Source organism: Fundulus heteroclitus, chromosome 3 (assembly GCF_011125445.2).
Source record: "Fundulus heteroclitus isolate FHET01 chromosome 3, MU-UCD_Fhet_4.1, whole genome shotgun sequence".
Classification (NCBI taxonomy): domain Eukaryota; kingdom Metazoa; phylum Chordata; class Actinopteri; order Cyprinodontiformes; family Fundulidae; genus Fundulus; species Fundulus heteroclitus.
Genome location: NC_046363.1, coordinates 16,601,790 through 16,625,998, shown reverse-complemented (window position 1 = coordinate 16,625,998; position 24,209 = coordinate 16,601,790). Strand labels below are relative to the sequence as shown.

The 24,209-nt window shown below is 40.7% G+C and overlaps 1 protein-coding gene across 1 annotated transcript in view; it reads left to right on the top strand.

Moving 5' to 3' along the window:
• Positions 1-283: 283 nt before the first annotated feature.
• LOC105940369 (transmembrane protein 65) overlaps positions 284-24,209 on the top strand; it is a 41,807-nt gene continuing 17,881 nt past the window's right edge. The window contains exons 1-3 of the mRNA XM_012882884.3: positions 284-563; positions 830-1,173; positions 20,066-20,110. Of these exons, the coding sequence (XP_012738338.2) occupies positions 861-1,173; positions 20,066-20,110 (358 nt within the window). The 5' untranslated portion in view covers positions 284-563; positions 830-860. The remainder of the gene's footprint in view (positions 564-829; positions 1,174-20,065; positions 20,111-24,209) is intronic.

Sequence of the window (24,209 nt, the reverse complement as noted above, 5' to 3'; positions counted from 1 at the left end):
CGCCTTTTCCTTTCAAACGTCACAGCAAAGGACTTTTATATCTTACGTTTTTTTTCTCGAAGGAGAAAAAAAAACAAATATCCGCCTTACGTCTAAGTAATGGATTTTTTTAATCTCTTACATCACAGCAGGCGTAGAATTTATGAACCAAGGAGTCTACTGTAGTTGTAAAGACTGTTTGGTTGAGAGACGGCGATGAGAGGTGCGTGCGTATGACGTTGCCGTCAGAGTTACGCACGGGGGAAAGCGGCGCTGCCATTGGACGATATTTTCGAGGTCGCTGCCCGCCCGCCGCGGTTCTCCTCCCATCCGCCTCATTCCATTCCATCCTACCCACAAGCCAGAGGTTAGTCCGGAGAAAACCGAAAATGTAAAGTCTCTACTATTATTACACCAGTTGGTTAAATGTTCACGGCAGCTGGGCCACTGTGTGGGAACTCTCTGAGCGGCTGAAGGAGCGTAAGAACCGGAGCGGCAGCCGTGTTTTTTTTTTTTTTTTAGGGGGAGGGCTAGTGCTTCTCCTGGCGGAGGTTGTCGGACGGGACAGCGGAGCATCGACTAAGGTTCGTCCTAATAAAGTGGTGTTCTAGTTGGGTTTGATGCAGCCGTTTGTTTCGGAGGAGGCTCGTTGCTGGGAGTTAACGGTCGGCGGAAATGTCAGGTTCACTTGGATAGAGAAGCTGTGCCACCATTGTGCCGAGGTCGATTCAGTTTCAAGCCGAAATAATGAAATTATGGGATGCTGTCACGTGGTTTAGGGTTAAAAACAGTTTCAACAGCAATAATAATAATAATAATAATAATAATAATGTGCTCCATTGTCCGTCAGGGTTATTTCTCTACCCTCCCTCATCCGGAAGATGCTGCCCTGCCTGCGGAGAGTCCTGCGGCCTGCCTTCTCCCTGACCGCCGGGAGTGGAGCGTCCAGAGCCGGACACCGGAGCAGCCAACCTCCCGCTGTGGTACCGGGCTCCCCGGGGCGGCTCGCCCCGCAGCCGCCGCTCTCCGCGCTGGCGCAGCGGTGCAACCTGGGCACACACCCCCTGAAGGAGCCCGTGGAGCCCCTCAACTCCCCCGGCGGAGCCAAGGACTTCATTTACAGCCTCCATCCGTCGGAGCGCAGCTGTCTGCTGCGGGAGCTGCACAAGTTCGAGTCCATAGCCATCGCTCAAGGTGGGTGGATAGCAGCGAAGCAGGAGGTCCAGAAAAGGCGCTGCATCGCACAGTGCTGTGGGTCCAGTCACTTGGTGATCTGTGTCCTGTGAAGACAAACGCGTTTCTTTTAAATGCTGCCGTAGAAATGCGTATACACTGCTAAAAAAAAAAAAAAAAAAGACAAAAGTACCACTTTTTAATCCAAGTCGGTTCAACTTTACAAATATTGATCTGGTCAGGTCTTTAGTAGAGGGGGTTGTTAATCAGTGTTGGCTGTTCTGGTGATGATGAAACTCCCCCTGTAAATGGCTTTACAGGTTTTTCTTTGGCTGCTTTTCAGTAGTTTAGCATCTGAGCAGGGTCAGCGTCGCTACTGATTCAGTGAGGCCATACCTGGACCCAGGTGCGCCAAATGGGGGGAAATGTTAGGACAGTCTCAACCTGGGGCCCCAAAAAGAACATTTTATACATATATATGAGCTTTTGGGATGTTTTTTAAAATGTGTTTATTTATATTTATTCATGGGGCCCAAAATTTGTGGCGGCACCCCTGCTTGGACCCTATGCACAGACAGCCCAACTCAATGTGTGCCTTTGCAGGAAGGTTAGCTGTGTCTCAAGGGCTGATTCCAGGAGGGGATTTCAGGAGACAGGAAGTTACTCTAGGAGGGCTGGACAGTCGGAGGTCCTTAACCCATCAGCAGGACCGGCATCTGCTCTCTGTGTGAGGAGGAACAGGATGAGTGCTGCCAGAGCCCTACAACGTGACCTCCAGCGGGTCACTGGCGTGGACCACGTCATCAGGGACAGACTTCATGAGGGTGGTCTCAGGGCCTTCTAGTAGGCCCCGAGCTCACTGCTCTGCACCGTGGAGCTCTAATGGCATTTACTATAGAACACCAGCGTTGGCAGGTTCAGCGCTGGCACCCTGTTCTTTTCACAGATGAGAGCGGGTTCTCTCTGACCTCAAGTGAAAGATGAGAAGGTGAGAAGCTGCGGTGAACGTGATGCTGCCTGCGACACTGTTCAGCATGATCAGTTTGGTGGTGGCTCAGCGTTGGTCTGGGGAGGCATGTCCACACACAATGGCACCCTGACTGCCATCAGGTACCAGGATGAACTGCTTAGACCCATGGGTTCCTCCAGGTGCATGATAATGCCCGGCCTCATGGGAATGCAGACAGTTCCTGGAGGATGAAGACACTGATGCCGCTGACTGGCCTCCATGTTCCCCTGAGCTAAATCCAGCAGAACATCTCTAGACATCATGTTTACGTCCATCTGACTCCACCAGATTGCACCTCAGACTGACCAGGAGCTCAGTGATGCCCCGGTCAGGATCTGGGAGGACATCATCTCATAGGGAGCACGCCCGGATGTTGTTGCTGCAGTTACGTTTGAGAAACTGGACTAGCTTCCAGCATCAGATATTCACTTCCTCTGTGACTTTGGGTTAAACCCTCAGTGGGTTGATCATTCTCATCAACTGAGACGGCACCCAGTTGTTCTAACGCATTACCCAGTCCGCATCAGTACGGACATCCAGCACCCCCCCCCCCCCCGAATTAAATCTGACATGTTTTCAGTGCTCCTTTAATCTTCTTGAGTAGCCTTTGGATTGTCATGAATCCTCCCCATAGATTACAAGAATCTACACGTTTTCTGAAATTATAACCCTTTTAAAAGTTTTGTTTGTTGTTGGAAAAGAAAAATAGATTTATTAACATTGATTTCCCCCTCGTGTCCCTTTTTATAGATTAAAAAAAACTTGCTCATAAAATATTAGAGTTCAGAATGTTTATTAATGAGTTTCATTATTATATTTGACTCCTCATCGTACATTGCAAATATTCATACACTTTCAATAACAGCAGTAATAAAACTCCAGGGCTCTTTCAGAGATGTATGAGATCCCAAGCAGAATTTCATTAGTGCTCTCACTTCCAGCTAAGCCCTGCACTATTATTATAGAATCAGGAGAATCAGGAGGGAGGAGCGAAGCTCAATGTTTTCTCGGAAGAAACAGTGTCACAAAGGCTATTACTCATGGAAGTACCTCCAAACAGGCACAGTCTGCATTAAACGTGACCCCAGTTCAGACACTGTTAAATTAGCATTAAAATGAGCTGCAGCAAAATCAATGTGTTTACATCCCTGCTGCTTTCGTAGTTCTTGTGAATACTGTTTTTGTTGTTGTTTTTTTTTTTTTTGGGGGGGGGGGGGGGGTTTTTTTTGTGAATAAACATAAGAGTTTTGCAATTTTTTTAAAACTCCTCCTACTGTTACACACTTTAATTTCTGAGTATGCTATTTTAATAACTTTTCCTTTGTAAATTTGCTCTTTCTCCATTGGGGGACAATAACAGATCTTTGTATTCTAAAATTATTTATTATTATTATTATTATTATTATTATTATTAATAATAAAACTTTGAAATTATTCAGGTTTTTTCTAGTATGTGGGGAGCAGATGCCTTTCTATACGTGTCCTGTGTAAATTCAAGCGCTCTTACAATCCCCAGCCCAGCAAAGGTTGAAACTTTAGCAAAGTTTGCTTAGGCATCGACCCAGCTCTGGTTAACTCTGAATTTCACCGATTCACATCTCGACTGTTTCATTAGAACTAGAATCAGCTGCAGTTTTAGGTCCCAGCAGAGATATAAATCAGGCGTTTTATTAAAATGTTCATTCTAATCCCTCAGAGGCTAATTGAGGTCTGAGCAGCCTTCAAGAATGAGCACAATCTGGTCAAATTCCTTAAAAATGAGAAGTTCATATAACGTCTTAGTGCCACTCTGAAGCTGATGGTAGCCCTGTATTTTCTTTATTATTATAATTTTTTTTGTATAGAGAAAACCCATTATAAACGTTATATTATCTATAGCTGTGTGGCTCTTATGGAAACAAATCTCCAATAAGAACCTTGAGTGGATGTGGTTGTGAATGGCAGAACTCAGACGGACCCAAGTAAGCGGCGAGCATTTAGCACTTCGGACTGACTGCAACCGTTTAACTGAATGCCTCACAGCGGCTACAATGCACTTACCCCTCTTTCACGTCTGGCTTTTGTTTATAAGTCTCTAATGTTTATTATTTGGATAGGACGGCCATGGCGGAGGAGTGTTTCTTACTGTAGCCTCACATCACCGAGTTTGGACCTTTTCCTGGAGCTGACATGGATTTATTCAGCAGGTTTTCTCTCTGGCCCTGTACCTCTCTGCAGGATGGAAGAATGGATGTAATGTGATGGAATAAATGACCAATAGCCGGCTCTGTCTCAGAAGACATGAGCATCCTTCCCTTTGTTTTGATTTAAGGCTTTACACTCCAGGGATTTTTACAGTTTGGTTTATTGCGAGTCTAAAGTACTTGTCAGTGGGAGTGTCATGGTTGTGGTGGACTGGCCACATATTAGAGCTGTAGCGAGTACTGAAGAAAGTAAAGGAGGTTTCCAAAGCAAGTGCTTCAACCTGAATGACAGGAAACTGATTATTTTTTCTTTCTTTATCAGTCACATTCCTTTTTGTGCCTGATATTTACAATTTTCCAGCAAAGCTTTCATTATTTTCATTGTTAATTCAACCCCATATTGTTTATCTTCCTTCGTTACTTGTTGCTCGTTGCAAATTTCATCTAAATCTTCATTTAGCATCCGGGTTGCATGTACCCGATGTCCTTTTTCACAAAATGTTAAGCTTGAGGTGCTGTCTTTGGTTGGATAGTTTGGATTGAGTGGAGGCATTACTGCAGCTCTGTGAAATATAAGAAAACAATTATGGGAGAGTGAGAAAAGTATCAGGACAGAGGATCTCCCACATGCAGGGAGAAAGTAGCCAATCAATACGGAGGAGAACAGAGAGGGGGGGAACGGTAAGTGATGATGAGGCTTTACAGCTTCTGGGCTGCTGACCCACACTGTTCACATTCTTCCTCGCTGCCGATAAAACACAGCGTCTCTGCTTTACCATGCCGTTACGTATTATTAACAAGCTTTATTTTCATATGAATTCAGTTGGTTCCCATCAGGTAGACAAACTGGGTCAATTCTACTGTTCTGATGAGAAATGTCTAAATTTTTTTTATTGTCTTCTTTTTCATTGTGAGTAATATCTTAGAATACAAGAAAGAATCAAATACATTTCTGTAACACTGCCACTGAAGATAAAAGGTCCCGTTCAGCTATGTCTTCTGCAGCGTTATTAAGGAGCTTTGTTTTGTTCTGTCACAGTTTTGCAAATTAATTTGCTCATTACAGGAGGATCTTAAACTCTTTGGGAAAATTCCAATGTGACAAATCCTACTGACCGGACGTCAAAGATGCATCTTTTAAGATTTATACATTTTATTTTATTTTTTAACTGACCCTGGCAGTAATACGGCTGATAGGGGTATGATAAATAACCCCTTATTATCCTACAAAGAAAACCACACAAACACAAGTTTAGGTTGTCCTGCCTGATAGGGCAGTGGGGCCAGGAACAGAGAACCTGCTCCCTGACAGTCTTGGCTCATCTGCGCTGGGCCACCTATTTCTCTCTGCCTTTATTATCAAACTTCAAAAAAAGGGACAGGAGAGGTCAACAGTTTACAACATGGGGGTTTGCACACAAATTGGGGAGCAAGTTTGTTGGGGGTGGTGATCAGTCACCTGCGAGATGTACAGCTAGATAAGGCAAGACATTCTTTATCTGGGAGAACTATTTGTTCTCCCCTGTCTGAAGTTAAAAACAACAGAACACCCCAGAAGGCCAACTCTTAAAACAAACCAAATGCCTGTAACTTAATAAAAATAAAATGATTACATTCACATTTCTCTAACAACAGCACTTTAACTTTTTCAGTATGTCTCTGCAGTCACTCCCCTAAACACAAGGCGTTGCTATAAAGAAAACATTACTGATTCTCAGCAAGAACTACAGCAGACCAAGAATCCACTAAAAAGATCAACAGATGGAATACATTTCAACTTATTTAATGACTATTTAAATGGATAGCCTTGCTTTTTAGTTCTGCACTATAACTTTCTACTGTATTACTGCCAAACACGGGTTGAATAGACTTGATAAGACACAGTGGAAACACCAGCAGATAAAATCTCTCCCCATATCATCATGGCAGAAACTGCAAACTTTCCCTCAAGAAAGCTGGATTCTGTGCCTCCCACTTTTCCCGTAGAGTCTACGACCTTGATTTCCAAAATAGATGCAAAATGTATTCTAATCTGGAAAAAAACAAGTCCCTTTTCTCCCTAACTCATGTAACCATGCAGTTTTGTGTCATTGCAAACAGCTTTGTGTTGCAAATTTAAATGATAGACAGTTTGCCATATTAGGCTGCCTGCCATCTCTTTACAATTGCAAGAGATGTAGCAAATGTTCTTCATTATTTTTTTAATTTAAATTAATCTGTCCATAAATAAAGTACGGCAGCTGAAAATCTGAGAACGGTACAAGATGGCGAATGCACTGAGATGACAACAGAGGACGTCTAAGGTCCTCCTCTTTCACCTTTAAGCCCTTCATGGTATAAATTCTCTGCGGGATCCTCTTACCTGCAATGTATGCAGGCGACAGACGAGCTGAATCGGCAATTTCAGGATTGGTTGGGTCGCTGTGGCAGCTGGACCGCCAGAGAGCTTAATTCTCTATGACAGACTTATCAGCAGCCATCATCTTTCCATCCAGAGGCCGCAGGACAGCTTGGGGCCTAGCCCTTATTTTTCGTCACTTGTGTTAAGGGTAGGTGGGTGGAAGGGTGAGAGATGTTTGTACAAGGCAGAGAATGCATTGAGGGTGCTACCAAGCGGAGGATCAAGATGATTTCTTGTTCTGTTCAAATCAGTAGTTATAAATTGAAGTTGGATACAATCAACTGTGCAGAGATTGGATGAGCTGGTTTTTCCTTGATCAGCTACGATTGGTGATCTGGAGTTCAAATATATGATATATAAAAAATAGATTCCCCCACCCCCGTTCATGGAATGCATCCAAACTTTGAACTCTCTCCATTTTAGTTCAATAAAATTACATAAAGCTTTGTGAAAATAATTGAGAAAAAAAAATCCTAAATCTTAATTTGGATTCAAACGTGCTAGCTCTATCATATGAGCTGCAATACCTTTTAGTTCCATTATATGTGTTCTAGTCCTTAGAAAACAAAATCAGAATTAGCAGATCAGACCTCGGAAGAAAACTGAAAATCGGCACCATCGGGTGAAAGGCTGATCGATTCAACTGTAAATAATTCAGTAAAGAGTGCCAGCTTCAAAATAAGAGCAAGGATTTTAAAATGGGATTCCCTCCTGGGCAGTTCTGAAAGTTGTAAACCTGCATGTAAGTGTTTTATTTAGTTATTTCTTCATTTAAATAAACCTCTCTTCTATTTTAATACATCAATTTCTTAATCATTCTTATCGTGAAGACATATCCCTTTACTTTGCACTGAAACAGGGTTTTAAACGTCACACTCCACGTAAACCTTCCCTGAACCCAGACGCTTTCCAGGACCACGGGTTGTTCCGTTGGAGCGAAGCAAGGCCAGAATAAAAAGGCTATTTGTAGTAAAGGTCATGTATAGAGGAGGTGGCATTTAAGTGTCAGAGATTTGCACTTTGAATTCTTTTAGAGTTCAAAGTAGGAAATGTTTGCAGACAAAATGTAGCCCAACTGTTGCATAACAAGAAAGGATGTTGGTCCTCAGAGCAGAGCAAGATAGAGATTATTTCAAAGAGGAACAAAGGTAAGAAAGGAAACAGAGGAGGAAAGTCAAAACAAGGAGGAAGCTCGAGTCTTCTGGGACAAACTCATTAAAATAGGGTTTTAATGGCAGCCCATCAATCAGTTACTTGCTTCATGTTTATTCCATGGAGTGGGTACGTTTTTGGCCGACGTCAAGATGGGTACATGGGAACAAATGTGATGATCCTTTAAAGCAGGGATGTCAAAGTAAAATACACCGAGGGCCAAAAAAAATAATTTGCTGCAAGCCGAGGGCTGGACTGGTTCAATGTTTATTAAAACATATTGAAATTATTGCACATAGCCTATTGAATCAAGACCTAACATGGTGTATATTATTTAATAAATGAATAAAGCAATATTTGATCTGTCAGTAATTTCAAGTAAAACCATTTTTCAACAGGCAAAAAGATAAAAACGAACTTCCTTCAAAGAAAAATCGCATGTTCTGTACATTGGATGGATGGATGGATGAACTGGGCTTTTTCTTTTTCCTTGCCATCAAGATCTCTGCCAACTGGCACCAGAAAATGGTATTATTGGGCTTTCTTCGTCTGGAAACAGATAAATAACACTTTACGTGCGCAGCTATGATGAACTGGTTGAACTCGCACAGCTGACAATACAGCGATCTGATTGGCTGAGCAGCAATTATGTGACCTGTTGGACCGGTGCGCAATAGTTTATATTTTATATATTTAATCAGTTTTTTTTTATCAACTATAACTTATTAATGTGTAAGTGAAAATGTGGGAACATTGGCGTTTTGATATCACTGCTATGTGTAGCAACTTAATCAAGTAGAAGAAAGTTGCCCCCTGACAGTTCATACGAAACTTCGGAGACGCCTACAGATTCTGGCCTATCTCCTGTCTGAGGCTGAGCCGGATACTAGGTGGTGTCTCGTCTTTTGTAGAAGTTCATCAATGTTTGGGGTTAGGCTCTGAGCTGAGGAAATCCTCAGGATTGAGTGAAGGTGATTATCAGTAAGACGGCTCCTGTGTGATGTTTTGTTTAGCTTCATTAAAGAGAAAAGTTGTTCACACAGGTATGTGCTGCCAAACACAGAGAGCGTCCGAGCAGCTTGGACGCGCAACTGGGGCATTGTGTCGGGGATGAAACGATTTTGTTGTGCTTTGCATGTTTGGATTGTTTTTGTTTTTCCTCTTTAACAGTCCAAGCACACCGGGCTGAAGTCTGTTGTCTAAGGAGGCGGAGCTCAATTAGTGCACTCTGCAACTGCTGCGCGCAGGTGTCAGCCGAGGCTGATTGAAGCCAAAATAAAAATAGCCTGGATGGAAGGGGAGGGGTGCTGATCCGGTAGGCGACAGAGACAGACACGCTGCCAAGTGAGGGGCGGGTGGGATCCGCACGCCATGCACAGAATACCGGGAGGTGAACAGACGGCCCAGTACCGAGGGCGCCTGTAATGGGGTACCGCGTGCGAGCTATTTTTAGAAACACAACGTCACGATGACGTCACATCACGTGGTACGCAGTGGGGCAAACTCCGGAAACCCGCCGCTGTTTCGCTGTAAAAGAGACGTGCGTTAGCCTAGGTTTTACTCGGTAAACGACTGCTTTTTCCAAATCTAAGACCATGGTTTTTAAACATTGTTGCTATGGAACGTGCAACAGCGACTCGAGTTACGCTGATCGGCCGCATATGAAGGATGTTTTCTTCATTACTTTCCCGAAATTCAAGACTGCCAAGGAGAAACGTGTGCGCTTGGTACACCGGGGCGGTCGGCCTACACAACAGTTCAACCCGGAAAAAGTTACCAAATTCAAGTACATATGTAGCAAGCATTTTGTCGGAGGAAAGGGCCCAACCGAAGAACATCCTGACCCAATTCCAGCGACATCAAGTCAAGGTAAGAGTATTTTGGTGGCCGACATGTTAATAAAGTAGCGCCTGCTACCATGACAGCATATAGGCTATCATGGTAGCAGGCGCTAACATGATAGCCTGCTACCAGGATAGCTTACTCAAAAACATTTCAAATGAGACAAACATTAAACATATACCCATTCCTGGACGGTGATTGCAAACAACAAAAAAAAAAAACGGCCGACGCTGCCATGGTCGCCGCGCAGGGAAAAAAACCAAAGCTTACCGTTCATCAACTCGGCCAGTTTTCCAGTCTTTTTAAGCCCTCGAACCTCAAGCCATCGTTTGAGCTGAAGGTTGGTGTGTTCTTCGACAGTGCGACCAGTAAACCGTGCGCCTGGGACATCGTCTTGGGAAGGTTTAACGGCTGTAAAGTCGGTCATATCGCTGGTTCTGTTGCGCTTGTAATAACTGGGTACTCCGTGCTTCTTTATCTGTGTGCCCTACCTAAGCGGCAAAAGGGGCGTTGCTCTTGAGACGGTGACGTCACGTGCGCGGTACCCCATTAGCACTCCGTCTCGATCAGAGAGTATCGGCAGGAAATACTATTCAAATTCTGGCCTCTAATTGGTGACCTTCACGGACAGTTGATGGAATCATTGGAATTGGAATTATTGGAATAATCTTGAACTTTTAATAAAAGGGAAAGGGAGTGTTTTATCGTGCCACTATTACGGCGGCTTTTGTTGAAATAAAACATCTTGGACTTGATCAGTGTTTGGGTTTTTGAGGTGCTTGCTCCCCCTTGTGTCAAATAAAGAGTGTGGGGCCATATTGGTCACAAGTGCAAAAAGCCAGCGGACGGCCGTGGCCTGTGGGCCGGTTCTAATAGTAATTAAATATCATCCGGGGGGCCGTAGATAATTAATTCGCGGGCCGGATCCGTATGTCACATATGCTTTAAAGGTTACCCCCCTAAGAATGGGTGAGAGCAATCTTGCTTTAGCAGAGCGTAAAAGATCACATCTGAATTAAATAGAAATATATATCGCTGTAGCGAGGTAAAGACAGGTGTGGCTTGATGCGTCTCGTTTTTGTCTAAAGATAATGCTCAAGCTCCACCTAGTGGTGAAAATCGCTTATTGCTCCTTTAAAATTTGCATGACAATTGGATGGTAACATGGCTGGTAGATAGCTACAAGAAGTGTTAAAGGGGCCAACCTACGCTTTCTTAAAATGTATTGTCTTGCTTTAGTAAAATTACTTCCTCTTTAAGAAATAAAGAAAAATGACATTAGGCATTGATACGTTGACACTTCGTACCCTGCCTCTCGCCCATTGAATGCTGGAGATGGGCACCAACACCCCACGTGACCCCAGAAGGGACAAGCGTGACGGAAAATGGATGGATGGATGGATGTATACACTTCTTTAAAAAACTAAATATTTAATGAGGTGATCTAATTTTCTAACAAAATACATGAAATGCAATGTTATAATTTCCTTGATTCAGACGATAAATTGGATGCTAAAGACATACTGTAAAGAGCATCAATAGGCCTCCTTTTAACTAATTCTGCTTTTGTTTTGATATTGAAATGTTTCTCTGTTGTAAATTAAAACCTCAGATGAATAAAAAGGTTCAGTACAAAAGCCTTTTTTTCACCTTTCAAGCTGATTAGAGAAGCGATGAGCTCTCACAAGAGAACCTTCTATTCAAGAAAAGCTATTTTCATGTGTCAGACTGTCTCGGCTCACACTGTTACACCCATAGACAATCACAGACACTGCTGCAGCATGAGAGTATATGCTGACATATAACTGACTGTGACTAATGGACAATCAGATTACCGTCCCATTAATGTGGAAACGGCTAACACTCCTACATATCTGCTCACCCTGCTAAGATGTTTCTATCATGTTTGACTCCCAGAAAAAAAACGATTTTCATTCCCTTTTAAATTACTCTCATACTAAGAAGCCATTTTGGGTGCTCTCCTGTGAATTTTGTCCGTGTGTGATTTTGGGCTAATGGCAAAACTATACCAAAAACTTTTCAATTAATACAATTGTATTAAATTTAATACACTTAATTATTCTAAATGAGGACTTTTGAATTTGCAGGTTTTTCCTCACAGATTTTTGTTGCTGTAGCATAAACAATAAATCAGCTGAGATCGTGAGTTGCTTAAGACCTTAATTTTTGGTTCTTAGACTTGAAAACTAAAATGGCTGTTTCTTGTATAATTTAAAACTAACAAGATAAAACATCCTTAAGTTTCTTGTCCAGTCTTTTGTGAAGAGGGGGAAAAAAAGCTAAATACTTTCATTTCTCCAAATTGTAAAATACAACAAAAAGACACCAGAGATCACCAAAAATACACCATGATTGCTACACTCATGTTGGACATCTCACAAACTGTCACAAATGGGACTTTCTCCCTGGTAATGTAATGGTGGATAAAAACAGTAGCAAGAAGTTTGCCAGAACGCAAAAAAATAAAATAAAATAAGACATCAGACCAGATAATGTTTTTCCTTCTGTGCAATTTATTACCAAATCTAGTTACCATCAAACACTTTAACCTTGTATGTCTCTCTAAGCAGATGCCCATTGAGCACATTTACGTTAAATAGACATAAAAATGACGATGCCTAAAAACAATATTGTGCTTAAGAAGGGAAACATAATACAAAACAAAAGGTCCATCGATGTCTAAATGTGGATTGAGTAAACATGGTAACCTGGCTGGATTTCTAGATTCTGTCTTTTGGCAAAAGTCACAGCTGAAGCCCAGGTATTGGTGTTGTTATGCAGAGCAGGACCTGCTTGATATTCAAGGTTGTTTTTGTTTATATGAACCTGTCTACTAAGTTCTGAGGTCAGAAAGCGATGATGGATCATCTCATTTTTTTTCTTTATAGGAGATTATGACCTCAGAAAACAGCACACACTCACATTTTGTCTTAAGCAGGTGTTTATTCACCTTTTCCAAATGTGAAGTTTTGACTTTTTGACACAGATGTTAGAAAGCGTACTCTAAAAATGTGACAATAAGAACAGGTAATGCAGCATCAATTGAATTCCTTTTGTTTTAAAAAGATGTAGCATCTTTAATCTGAATGCGCCATACTTTAAAACCTGCAGTAAATCAAGCTGCAGTTGGTACCTGAGTCTCCAGTTCTAATGGAAGATAACTTTTACCGAAGTCACTTCAGTGCTACTGAGTATGACCGATTAAGGGGTAAAATTGAAAATCATTGGCTGGAAAAGTCTCCAAGGCTGGTCCTAATTAACATAGGTTACATGGCAGATGGTTCCTGTTATTACCTAGGAAAAAAAAGTCTGGCACGGAAAATTCAGAAGTACTAACTTGCCACACAGTTCGAAAGAATTTGATCCTTGGTCTGGAAAAAAGAAAATATTTGTCTTTCCAAACTATTTGCAATCCCATTTTATAAATGCTTTATTCATCCACTTATTTATACATTTATCTCTCAATTCTTCCATGATGTTTGTCCATCACCTTTTCATTAGTCAATCTGTCAATCAGTTCTTAGAATCTGTGTTGTTTTTTTTCTTTTTCAGATTCCACATTTTGAAATGTATTTATTATGTGATTTTATTTGCCAATGATTTTAAATCCCAATGAGGTTTTATCAGGATCTATATATAATCTGTCTATCATCAACCTGCCAGGGACTGCAGAGGTAAATCAGCTCCTGTCTGACACATTTACATGATGGACTGTGTGGATTAATCACACAATCTCTTTTGAATTAATACGTGTGTGTGTGGGGGGGGGGGTCTAACCTCTGCAGAGAAATCAGCAGTATATCCATAGTAAATGTATGTATTCATGCCTTTGATTCAGCTAAAAATAGACCAAGGACTCTAGAAATTTGGATCTGGAAGACAATGGTTCACTCTGAGAACTCTGACATTTCAATTAGTATTGATGGCTGTCAGTGTATTTTTTTTTTTCATTTTAATGCTAATTTTATGTGTATATGTAATCCCTTATCAACAGACCCACTAAATCCAGCGTTGCTGCTCTCGTCATCCTCACATTCATGCATTTGCAAATGAATGCCCTGTCTACAAGGTCCACTTTGTGTTTAATTTCCTCCTTTCTGTCTCATACATCACAGGGGGAATAACAGGCTGCTAGCTACTTGATGAATGGTTTTAACCTTCTATTGTTCCTCTTCTGTTGAACCCTGAGACACACACACACAGGCTAAATCAAACGCACATCAATATAATTTCAATCAGGCGACGCTGATTTATACAGCACGTTTATCGGCTCACACAGCGCACGCCTCCACACAACAGCCTCTGAGATAATGGCGCTCTCTTAAAAACCGCATACCTCTGAAGGAAAGGACAAAGGTGTCTCTTTATTTCACGCTTACTGTATTGAGTCACACACCAAGGTTTTAACCTAAGAAAATTGTGCTAGTTGTACTATATATATATATATATATATATATATATATATATATATATATATATATATATTATTTTATTTTTTATTTTATTTTTTTTTTTCCTGTCTGTCTCCGCGACATTAATACCTGAATTTACAGAAAATCTCACCACCCATATTTCTCATTTTTATTGAGGCAAGGGAAGCACAGTGTGAGCTTTACTGATCAAAACCGAGCCTTGCTTTAATTCTTGCTCGCCTCAAACTTATCTTCATTTTCCAAAACTCTGTTCACACTTCAGTTTCGTGCTGTACCAAGAAGCAGAGTCTGGACTGAGTCATTTGTCAAGGCTGAACAGACAACAAAGTGTGACTTTCTCATTGTTTTTTTCTTCTTTTTTTAACAAAAGAAATAAAGCTCAGTGTTAGTGGCTGCCTTACACAAACAGCAACAGAGCAGCAGCCATTGTTGGCAGCAACAAAGTGAACCAATTAATCTGTGGGTACAATTAAAAAAGAAATGTAGTGACAAATATAAACAAATCAGACATTTTTGTTAACTGCTTCAACACATGATTCGTGTATAAGTGTTTTCTTTCTCACCAATTCTTTACTTTTCTCTGTCCCTGCCGAATCACTGATTAGCTTTAGTCATAAATCGCTTCAGATTCTCATAAATTGCTTTTAGCCTAAAGACCACATCGGCTTCATGATAATACAGCTACATTTATACTGCTCCTTAAAATATAACTTTGGATAATGCAGATGAACTGTAAAAGTTTGATATACATCACCCTTCACATTTAGTGACACATTTGAAAAAAAATATTTTTGAAAAGCCTATAAAAATCATAAAAATATCCACATTTTACAATTAATTAGATGCATCAATTTTGTGGCCAGTTTGTGATGTTTTTTGTCTTAAAGCTTTGACAAGCTGATACCATTTTTAATGAATTATTATTTCTTTTTAAGATCTATAATAAAAGAGCATTCCAAATATTAGCCTCCCTGCTGTGATCAGTCATTGATGATTTATGTAGAGATCAAAGGCAGTGTCACTTCACCAGTAGAGCAGGATTTAATCATTTGTTGTGTAGCAAAAACAAAATCATTGCAGATTGACATTTTAGCAATGTTAATCATATTATGTAAGTTATTAGCGCAGCTAGCCTTACAAAAATAGTGTATTCTTTGTTCTTTTGAATGGAGATCCTTACTTTAACTGTAGGATTTCCAAAAGGCTAACAACATTTTCCATGAAAGCTGAACAAATAAAACAGAAGGATTTTGATGTAACATGTTCAGCCTTCTTGTTATCTGCTGAAAGTCCTGCTCTCCCTCACAGCGTGAATAAACTGTAGAAATTTATCCAAGTATCGTGCACATAGCTTCTTTGTTTGTTTGTTTTTTTTATTACTTAATTTTGAACACCTCACCAATGTCGACTTTTCTTCACTCCATAACAACGTCCCCAACAAAGAGTGGTATACTGTGAAACCAATAACCGGCTCATGCCTAGCCCTGATACGATGAAATTCAGGAACAGATGAGACACGGTCGTTTCTAAGGCTTTGTAACTCCAGGGAGCCACAATGGCAGACATTTTTTCACAGTTGCTTTCCAGGACTAGCTGGATTGCCAAAATTACCCCCAAGAGTGCATAAGCGACTCATCAAGAAGATCACAAAAAAACACATGGGCTTAACTAGTGTACGTTCACTAATTGGTAAATTATCAGATTTTTCAGTTTCCCACTGACCCACCATTGGTCAGGGATGCTAAAATTTGGTTGATTCCAGACTCAAGATAACTTCTCAGTCCATCTCTAAAAACTGTGTTTAGTAAACCACAATTTATAGCATCTCTGTAAAATAAATGCTATTGTTTCACATTTATCCCTTAACTTTTAGTCTGTAATATGTGATTTCCTGTTTCCCTGAAGTATGAACATGACACAGAGACCGATTTTTGTTTTATTTTTTTATTTTTTTTCCTTAGCCAATCTTCAAGGGTAGACTTGCATTCAAGCATTGGAGATGTGTTGGCCCTATGTTGGGAAATGGAGATTAGCAAAAATGTTTGATGCTGTTTAATGCTTCACAATCTTTCCATGAGATATCAGAGCTGTGCAGTTTACTTCCTGAAACTCCAGTTTCCACATCAGGTAAAGGTGAAAAGTCTTGAGTCGAACTTTTTGCTGAGAGACAGGTTAGAGAAGACGTGTTTCTTTTTAAGACTTTTTGTTTAAATAATGTTGTTTAATAAGATGGTAAATTCACAGATCGCTGAGTGTAAAAAAACTTACATTGTTATGAGATTTTTTGTGTGTTTATCTGTAGACATTGTAATCAGTAGGTGCTGCTGATCCTATTATATTGCTGAAAACCCGGCTGCCCTGCTCCTGATTAGCAGCTCGTCACAGCCCATTAGATGTTTTCACCACTCGGTTCTGCTGAAATGGAAGTGACTCTGGACAAGCAGCTCTTGGGGATACACGCCTCCATGCAATCAATACTTTGAGAATCGGAGGAGTTGTTGGGGGCAGTACATAGCATACAGCTAATGAAACTCAGCAGGGTCACACTGGTTGTAAAATGTTTCAAACTTTACTCTGTTGACAATTTCAGGAATTCTTGTTTCTGTAAATTTGAACTGAACTTTTTCAATTTAAATATTTCACGTAATTAAATGATAAAAGGGACTTAAACCAGTTGTCTGTGTTGACCCTCGAAACTGTAGCCACATTTTCATTCTTACTTGATAGAAACGTTGGTTAATAGAGATGCTGTTTAATGCAGAACAGCCTCATTCATTAGACTTAAGATTAAAGTATTAAAATGTTCATACTGGGACAGAAATATAGCTATATTCTGTTTTTACTTTTTTTATAATTAGTATTTAACTATCTTAGATCATGAAACTAATTTTAATAACTGAAAACCTGAAAAAATCCATCAAAAATCATGATATCCATTATTAGGAGAAAATAAAGTTATTTAAACCAACCCGTCCCAGTTATTTGGCCTCTTAACCTAGTAGCCGGGTATTTTGGACAGTGAAAACTGGCACAGAGTCTTCTGCATCAACGTAGACAAATTTTTGCTGTTTCTCTTTTGGTCGGCCCAATTGATCCCAATTGGAGGGTTTTAGAGCATGAACCTCTTGTTTAAGGCCACACCACAACATCTCAATCCAGTTTAAGTCCAGACTTTGACTAGGCCACTATAAAACCATCATCTATTTGATTACATATTGAACCAATCTGAGGAAAACTCACCACCGTGCTTCTGATCTTTGTCCTTCAACATTACCTAAGTGCACTTAAGTCAAAAACTGATGACCAGACATCCTCCTTCATTATTTTCTGGTGAAGAACAGAACTGATGGATCCATTAATTAGAGAAAGTCCTCCAGACCACAAAGTAGCCCCGTAGCATCACGCTACCAACACAAGCCAAGTTACTCGCTCAGAAAAAAAGCTTCTGTCAAGATTTGAATAGACAAACTTGTTTCTGTGATAATCGCTGCAGTACTATGTCGACTCTAATGGTTTACCAAAATCCTGTTGTTCAGAGGTTTCTGTTCCTTTGGTTCTTGCAGTGCTTTAGCACATTCCCAAATACTCAGTTCAATGATCTAATTACTAAATCGTTTTCCAATTTGTACTGTTATTTACTGTACAGTTATTATTATTAGCAGGAACAACAACGATGTATGGATCAGAGTGCTTCTACTTTCCTATCCCTTTTGCTGCTGCACACTGAGAATTTCCCCAACATGTGGAAAAATACGAAATTATTCTACTATTCTGCTCTATTTCAGGCTGTATTTTAAGAATTTCACAATAGTAGCAATGTGAGAGATTATTATTGCAACTTTCACAAGTTTTTATACTGTTAGGTTTCGAGGTTGCTGACGTTTGTCCAACTTTCACTGTCAAAAGTCCCACTTTTTGTCCCACTGAAATTTCCCCACTAAGAAGTTGGATTTTACGACTTTTAATTTAATGCGACTTAAAGAATTGGGTATTTATGGCCCTCTGATTTGTTCCTTTTGATTATATTTTGAATTAAAATAGGAAGAAATCACAGTGTTGATCACAAGCTTGTGAACAGGAAACCTGAAGATGATTAGTTTTATGGCCCTAGACAAATCTTTATGCTAGAGGTTGGTCCAGCAGATGAGTAATTCAGCTGAACTTCATCATACAAGTTTCATGTATGTGAAATTTTCTATGTGGTTGAAAGAAACTAAACAATTACTGTCCTCTGTAGTTACAGAGCTCTGTCATTTTTTAGACCGAATGAACAGATGATGTACTTTAAGATTAAATGAATTTATTAATTCATAACAGACGCAGGATCTTAGAAGAGAGCAGAGGGTATTTCTGCATCTGTGAGAAAAGTTATGACGCTGAAACGGCCGCTATGTGGCGATGGGTCAGGTGGATCATAGGAAGCCTTTATTTAATACATTTAACAGCTGCTAAGTGGGAAATAAAGGATTGGACATGGTTTCTAGTACATAACAATCCGTGAAAATTACCTTCATCACTGTCAATTTGTTCTCCTGCTGTGGTGGAATAATTGATGCTCATTAAGCTGCAAGGGTTTTTCCACAACCTGCAACCGGAGATAATATCTGATTAGCTGAAAGAACGCTCCAGAGGGAATTTTGCAATAAGCAATACTTCATTTTGCTCAACCCGCCGAAGCTGGAAGCAACAGCAGCCGTTAGAAAAGACGATGAACATAGTTCATAGATTGGAAATGGGCGTTGAGTTTTCTGTTTTTACGAGGGTAACATGAGAGGCTTGTAATCTGAGTCGAAAGGGAAAATGAGAGGAGGTGGAGGAGATGGAGCAAAGAAAGGTAGATGGGCTTTTTCTTGGAGCAGGGATGGTGACGAAAGCGACCGATGCCGCTGTATCCCGGAGTGAAACTAGACGCCCTGGTGGCCCAGCTCCCATTGGTCTTTCCTGTAATTGGTCGCCCGTCTGTCGCAGTTCATCTCCCTGAGTCGATACTCAGCAGGACTAGTTTTCCTCCTATCTGCCCCCATTTCGTCTGATATAAGCGCAGACGGCATGTGGGGATTGTGAATCTATATGTTTGAATTCACACACACACACACACATCCTGGACTGAGTAGTAGAGGCTGAGGAATACTCCGCTGGGAGTTCATTTGGCTTCCTCTCTTTAAATAAACTCTCCCTCCACCTGACTTTACCCGGCAGTGGTAAAATAACACCGGGGAGTGATGCCGCAGACTTCGTTAGGCGGACTTGCATCTCCTCTGACCTCATGGCAGGGAATCCAATTTCCAGCAACCGGCAGAGGAAATGATTCTGTAATGTGTTCAGCCTTAAAGTCGTGTATTTGTCCCTAGTTTTACAGCTGGTTCTTGTGTTCCTTCACACTGAGGTGTCTGCTGGCTAAACCTGATCCAGGTTACAGGGCTTTATTGTCACAACACAGAAAAACTGTAATTGGTCTCAGCTTAGTTTACTGTCACTAAGTTAAGTCAGAGAACCATATTAAATCAACAAATGTCTCTTAACACCTTTTGCCTTCTCATCTTTTATCTGCCTCCGTTCGTCACCACACACTTTCACAAACACTTGTCACATCTGATAGCAGGCAATGTCTCCAAGGCCTCGTTGGCAGCAGAAATATCACTTTCTGATGTCGCTTTTGTCCTCACATCCATGATTGTCTCTGACAATGAGGGAAAGCTGTTTCCTCTCTCCTCTGACGGTCTTCCATCTCTTCTGGCATCTTGCTGTAGTCTTACTCCATCCATCAGTCCTTATTGATCAGCTTTGTAATTTCAGATGTAAACATTAAATTCATGCCGTGAAATTGCAGGATACTTTTATAACACATTTTCTTCCATCTTTTTTTTTTCAGGGCAGCTGGTAGTTGCGCCACCTACTTCAGCCCAGTTGAGATATGGTAAGAAGCCTGCTCTTCTCTTGCTCCTAGAAGATCATGCAGAATGTGATGAGGACATTAATGGGTTCCTGTTCAGAATCAGACAGTTACCCAAACCAACCCGGCACTGATTTATTTTTGGGGAAAGCTGAGTTCAGATATAAAGGAATGCATAATGCCCTGATGAGGCATGGGGTGGTATGAAATTCTGACTGTATGATAACCTCAAGCAAAAATATCACGGTATTTTAGTGCTAAATTGCATTATTTTGAAATGTGTGAATTAAAAAAAAAAGTTTATATTGAACAGTTGTTTATTTTTGAACAATATCTAGAACATGAAAATGGAGAAATATGTATTTAAAATAACTGAATGCTTTCTAGATAAAAAATAAAATAAATCCAGTCTTTAATGTATTCCTTAAACAGATTAACTTTTTTTTTTTTTTTTTAAAACAGGCTCTTAAAATTCAGTCTCAACACTTTTGGAGATTTACTCAGTTATAGTCAATTGTCAGTGGAAGCTGTTTTTAGATCACAGATGCTGAAATTTCATTCCTATGGAGGATCTCACTCCCCTATGGCGGATCTCACTCCCCTATGGCATGCATGTTCATACTTATGATTTATGGAACCCAACACAATCAAATTATACTCATGAACAAAGTTCATATGTGATAGGACCGTTGCGTTTCCACTGCTTTAATAGCAAAGACAATTCGGTATACTGCGCAGCAACAGCCATCTTTTTTATCGACGTAATGAGTCAAGTTGGGAGTTTTTTTATTGTGTTTTAGACTCTGAAGTGGTGTTTAACGTAAACACTACATATAAATAGGGAATGGTGGCCTAATGGTTAGAGAAGCGCGCTTGCGCTCTCAGAAGGATGCAAGTACCCGGTTCGATCGACACAGCCGGCACTCTGTGTCCCTGAGCAAGACCCTTAACCCCAGATTGCTCCCCTGGTGGCAGCCCACTATGGGTTAAGATGCAGAAGTGAATTTCTCCATTGTGAGATCAATAAAGTAGAATTATTATTATTGAATAGTTGCACACACAAAGAAACAACAGAAATTACAAATATGAACAAGTGTAGGCTATACAAAATGCGAGGCTATAGAGACATTTGGTAATTTCCCCCTTTCACTTAAAACTAATCAAATACACAATCGGACAACTCCAAGACGCTCTGGCAGACACGTTGTGACCAGCACAATCACCAAGCTGTCTGCCTCAGTAGCACAGTGGTAGTATTTGTTTTACTAATGGCTGACACTAAACATAGCTCATTTGTTTTAAGGCGGCATAAACTTTACTTTAAATAGCAAAGGGTGTTGCTCCCGCAGGTGTGCTATCATGTTAGATGTGTTGCCTCCTCTGGGCTGACCGAAAGCACGTCTTGCATGTAGGGTCATGGTGGGGGGGGGGGGGGGGTCGTGATGCTGCAGCAGCAGCACAACCTGAGGGATCCGCACACTTTCTGCCTAACAAGATTTAAATGTAAAGAAAATGCTTAAACAACAGATGGAGAATGATAGTGGTTTTAAAACAGTGGTATACTGTGAAACCAATAACCGGCTCATGCCCAGCCCTGATACGATGAAATTCAGGAACAGATGAGACACAGTCGTTTCTAAGGCTTTGTAACTCCAGGGAGCCACAATGGCAGACATTTTTTCACAGTTGCTTTCCAGGACTAGCTGGATTGCCAAAATTACCCCCAAGAGAGCATAAGCGACTCATCAAGAAGATCACAAAAAAACACATAAAGCTCTGTAGTAGTTCCCACTTCCCTGGTTCGCCTCAGCGTTCATGACTCATCGATCAGAAAGAGACTGGGCAAAAATGGTATCCATTAGAGAGTTGCTGACCAATTGTAACTCAAAGGCCCATCTGCCATTTGACAGAAAACATCTTGATGATCATCTACAGCTGAAATAACTTGAAATGGCATCTCTTTTTGTTTGGTGTGGACAGATGCTCAGTAGGGTTCAGATCTGGACTCTTGGAGGCCGTTATCCTGTTATCCATGAGCTGTGACTGAGGCTAAGCTTTCTGACACTAGGCAGCACGTTTTGCTCCCAGATGCCCTGGCAGTCTTGATGTTTCATTTTGCCCCGGACAGATTAAAGGCTTCCTGTTCAAAGATTCAGCAAAGCAGCCCTGAAGCCAACCTGAGCCCCCTCCATGTTTTGCATCAGGTCTGGTATTCGTTTCAGTTAAAGAAAATTAGTATTTTATCCCTTCTGTAAACATAGAGCTTATGTGACTGGCCAGAAAGCTCTGGTTTTGTTTCATCAGCCCATAGAGATTTTCCCAAAAACAGTGGGGCTGATCATGTATTTTGGCTAAATCCAGGTTGGCTTTTATGTGTTTTGTGTGGATAGTGGCGCTCTCCTGGGTCTTCTTTCATGGAGCCAGTTCTAGTTGAAAACACGACAGATGGTGCAATCTAACGCCGTCTGATCAAGCTAGAATTGCATCTACGTCCTGGGAGGTTTGCCACAGTCCCATGAACTTAATACGTTTTGCCAACATGGGAAACTGTGGTCACAGAGAACATGAAGCTGTTTGGAACCTTCATTATGCTTTCTCTGTTCCATCATCATTATGGTGCACACAATACCAAAAAACCCAGTATGATGTTAGTTCCCTTTAAATGGGCTGTTAAAAATGAAATTAAATTCAATTTTATTTATATAGCGCCAATTCATGAAACATGTCATCTCAAGGCACTTTACAAAGTCAAGTTCAATCATATTATACAGATTCGAAAAGCTTGAAAACATCTCTTAATACTGATTAGTGTCACAATCTGGAGTTTTTTTTAGTAAGTTTGGTTTATTTTGTGGGTTTCTTTCCCCCTAGGTCTATATACATGGTCATCCGAGTGTTCAGTTTATCTGTGTCTGAGTGACCAGTGAGGTGTTTCCGATTCACTCTGTTAAATACAAATCGTCTTTACTCACCTCACGCCTGCTGCCTCGTATCTGCGTTTAGGTCCCCAACAAAACCAAAACATCACATCCAATTAAACACTTTCTTTATTACATGTCTGCACCCCACGTCTTTAGAAGTACCAGCTCATTCATTTACACTATGTGGTTTTAGCATATCTTTGTAAAATAGAATTTCTGCTCTGTTTGCACTTTTTCCTCACATGTGACAATTTTACCATGTCCTAAATGCAGGAGGGGTGCATAGCTGATCAGTGAGCTGCAGGGGCAAAATCAAATCTTCATTCTTCATGTCTGTTTAGATTTTCTTCTCTCTGTGAAAAATATCTCCTCTCTTCTGGAGTTGTGCTAAAATTACCTTTTTTTTCCTGCTGGGAACACTTCACTGAGGATGACATAACTGAGTGAAACTTTAAGCACCGATTTAACCCGCTGTCATCAGCATCAAGCACAGCTGCCACCATAACTCGCCTCAGCAGGATTTTATATGATTGTTTCATCTATTTTTTTCTTTGGGGAGTCGGAGAAGCTAAATGTGAGCTCTTTGTTTTTGTCACAGCAGCAACAGATTTAGTTGTGTTGCGCCTGCTATGACAGATTTCATTAAATAGACCTAAAATGTTGAAATATCAACATGATGAAATTCTTCAGGTTTAATTTGTGTTAGATGAGAAAATAAGAATAAGTTTGTCAAACACCAATGGAGTTATGTCTATGATTATTACTTGAGGACTTAGAGCGGTGACTCGCTGAAACAGCTTTTATAGCTCCTGGAGTTTCATTAGGTTTAATGTCTGGATTTCCTTTTCCCGTAAGAGGATTTGGTGAGACAGATCAAACATTGAGTTTCCCTCCAGAGTTCCTCTGGCAGGAACTCTGAATGAACAGGAAAAACAGAGCAGTGAACGGTATGAACCCAGTGAGTAAAGTTCAGCCTGGCAGTGGCATTAGAAGAAAGGTCGGCTGAGATCAGTTCACATCTGTCAGAAAAAGGAAAATTAAAGTCCAGAAATCCAGCAGAACAGATGAACAGGTAACGCAGATCTGGTAACAGTTCCTGAAAAGATTCCCCTTTAAATCAGCTCCTGGGTAGAAGATTTCATTATATAATTGTTGTGAAGCAGCTTCGACAAACACCAAGTCAGGCACTTAAATAAATGCAA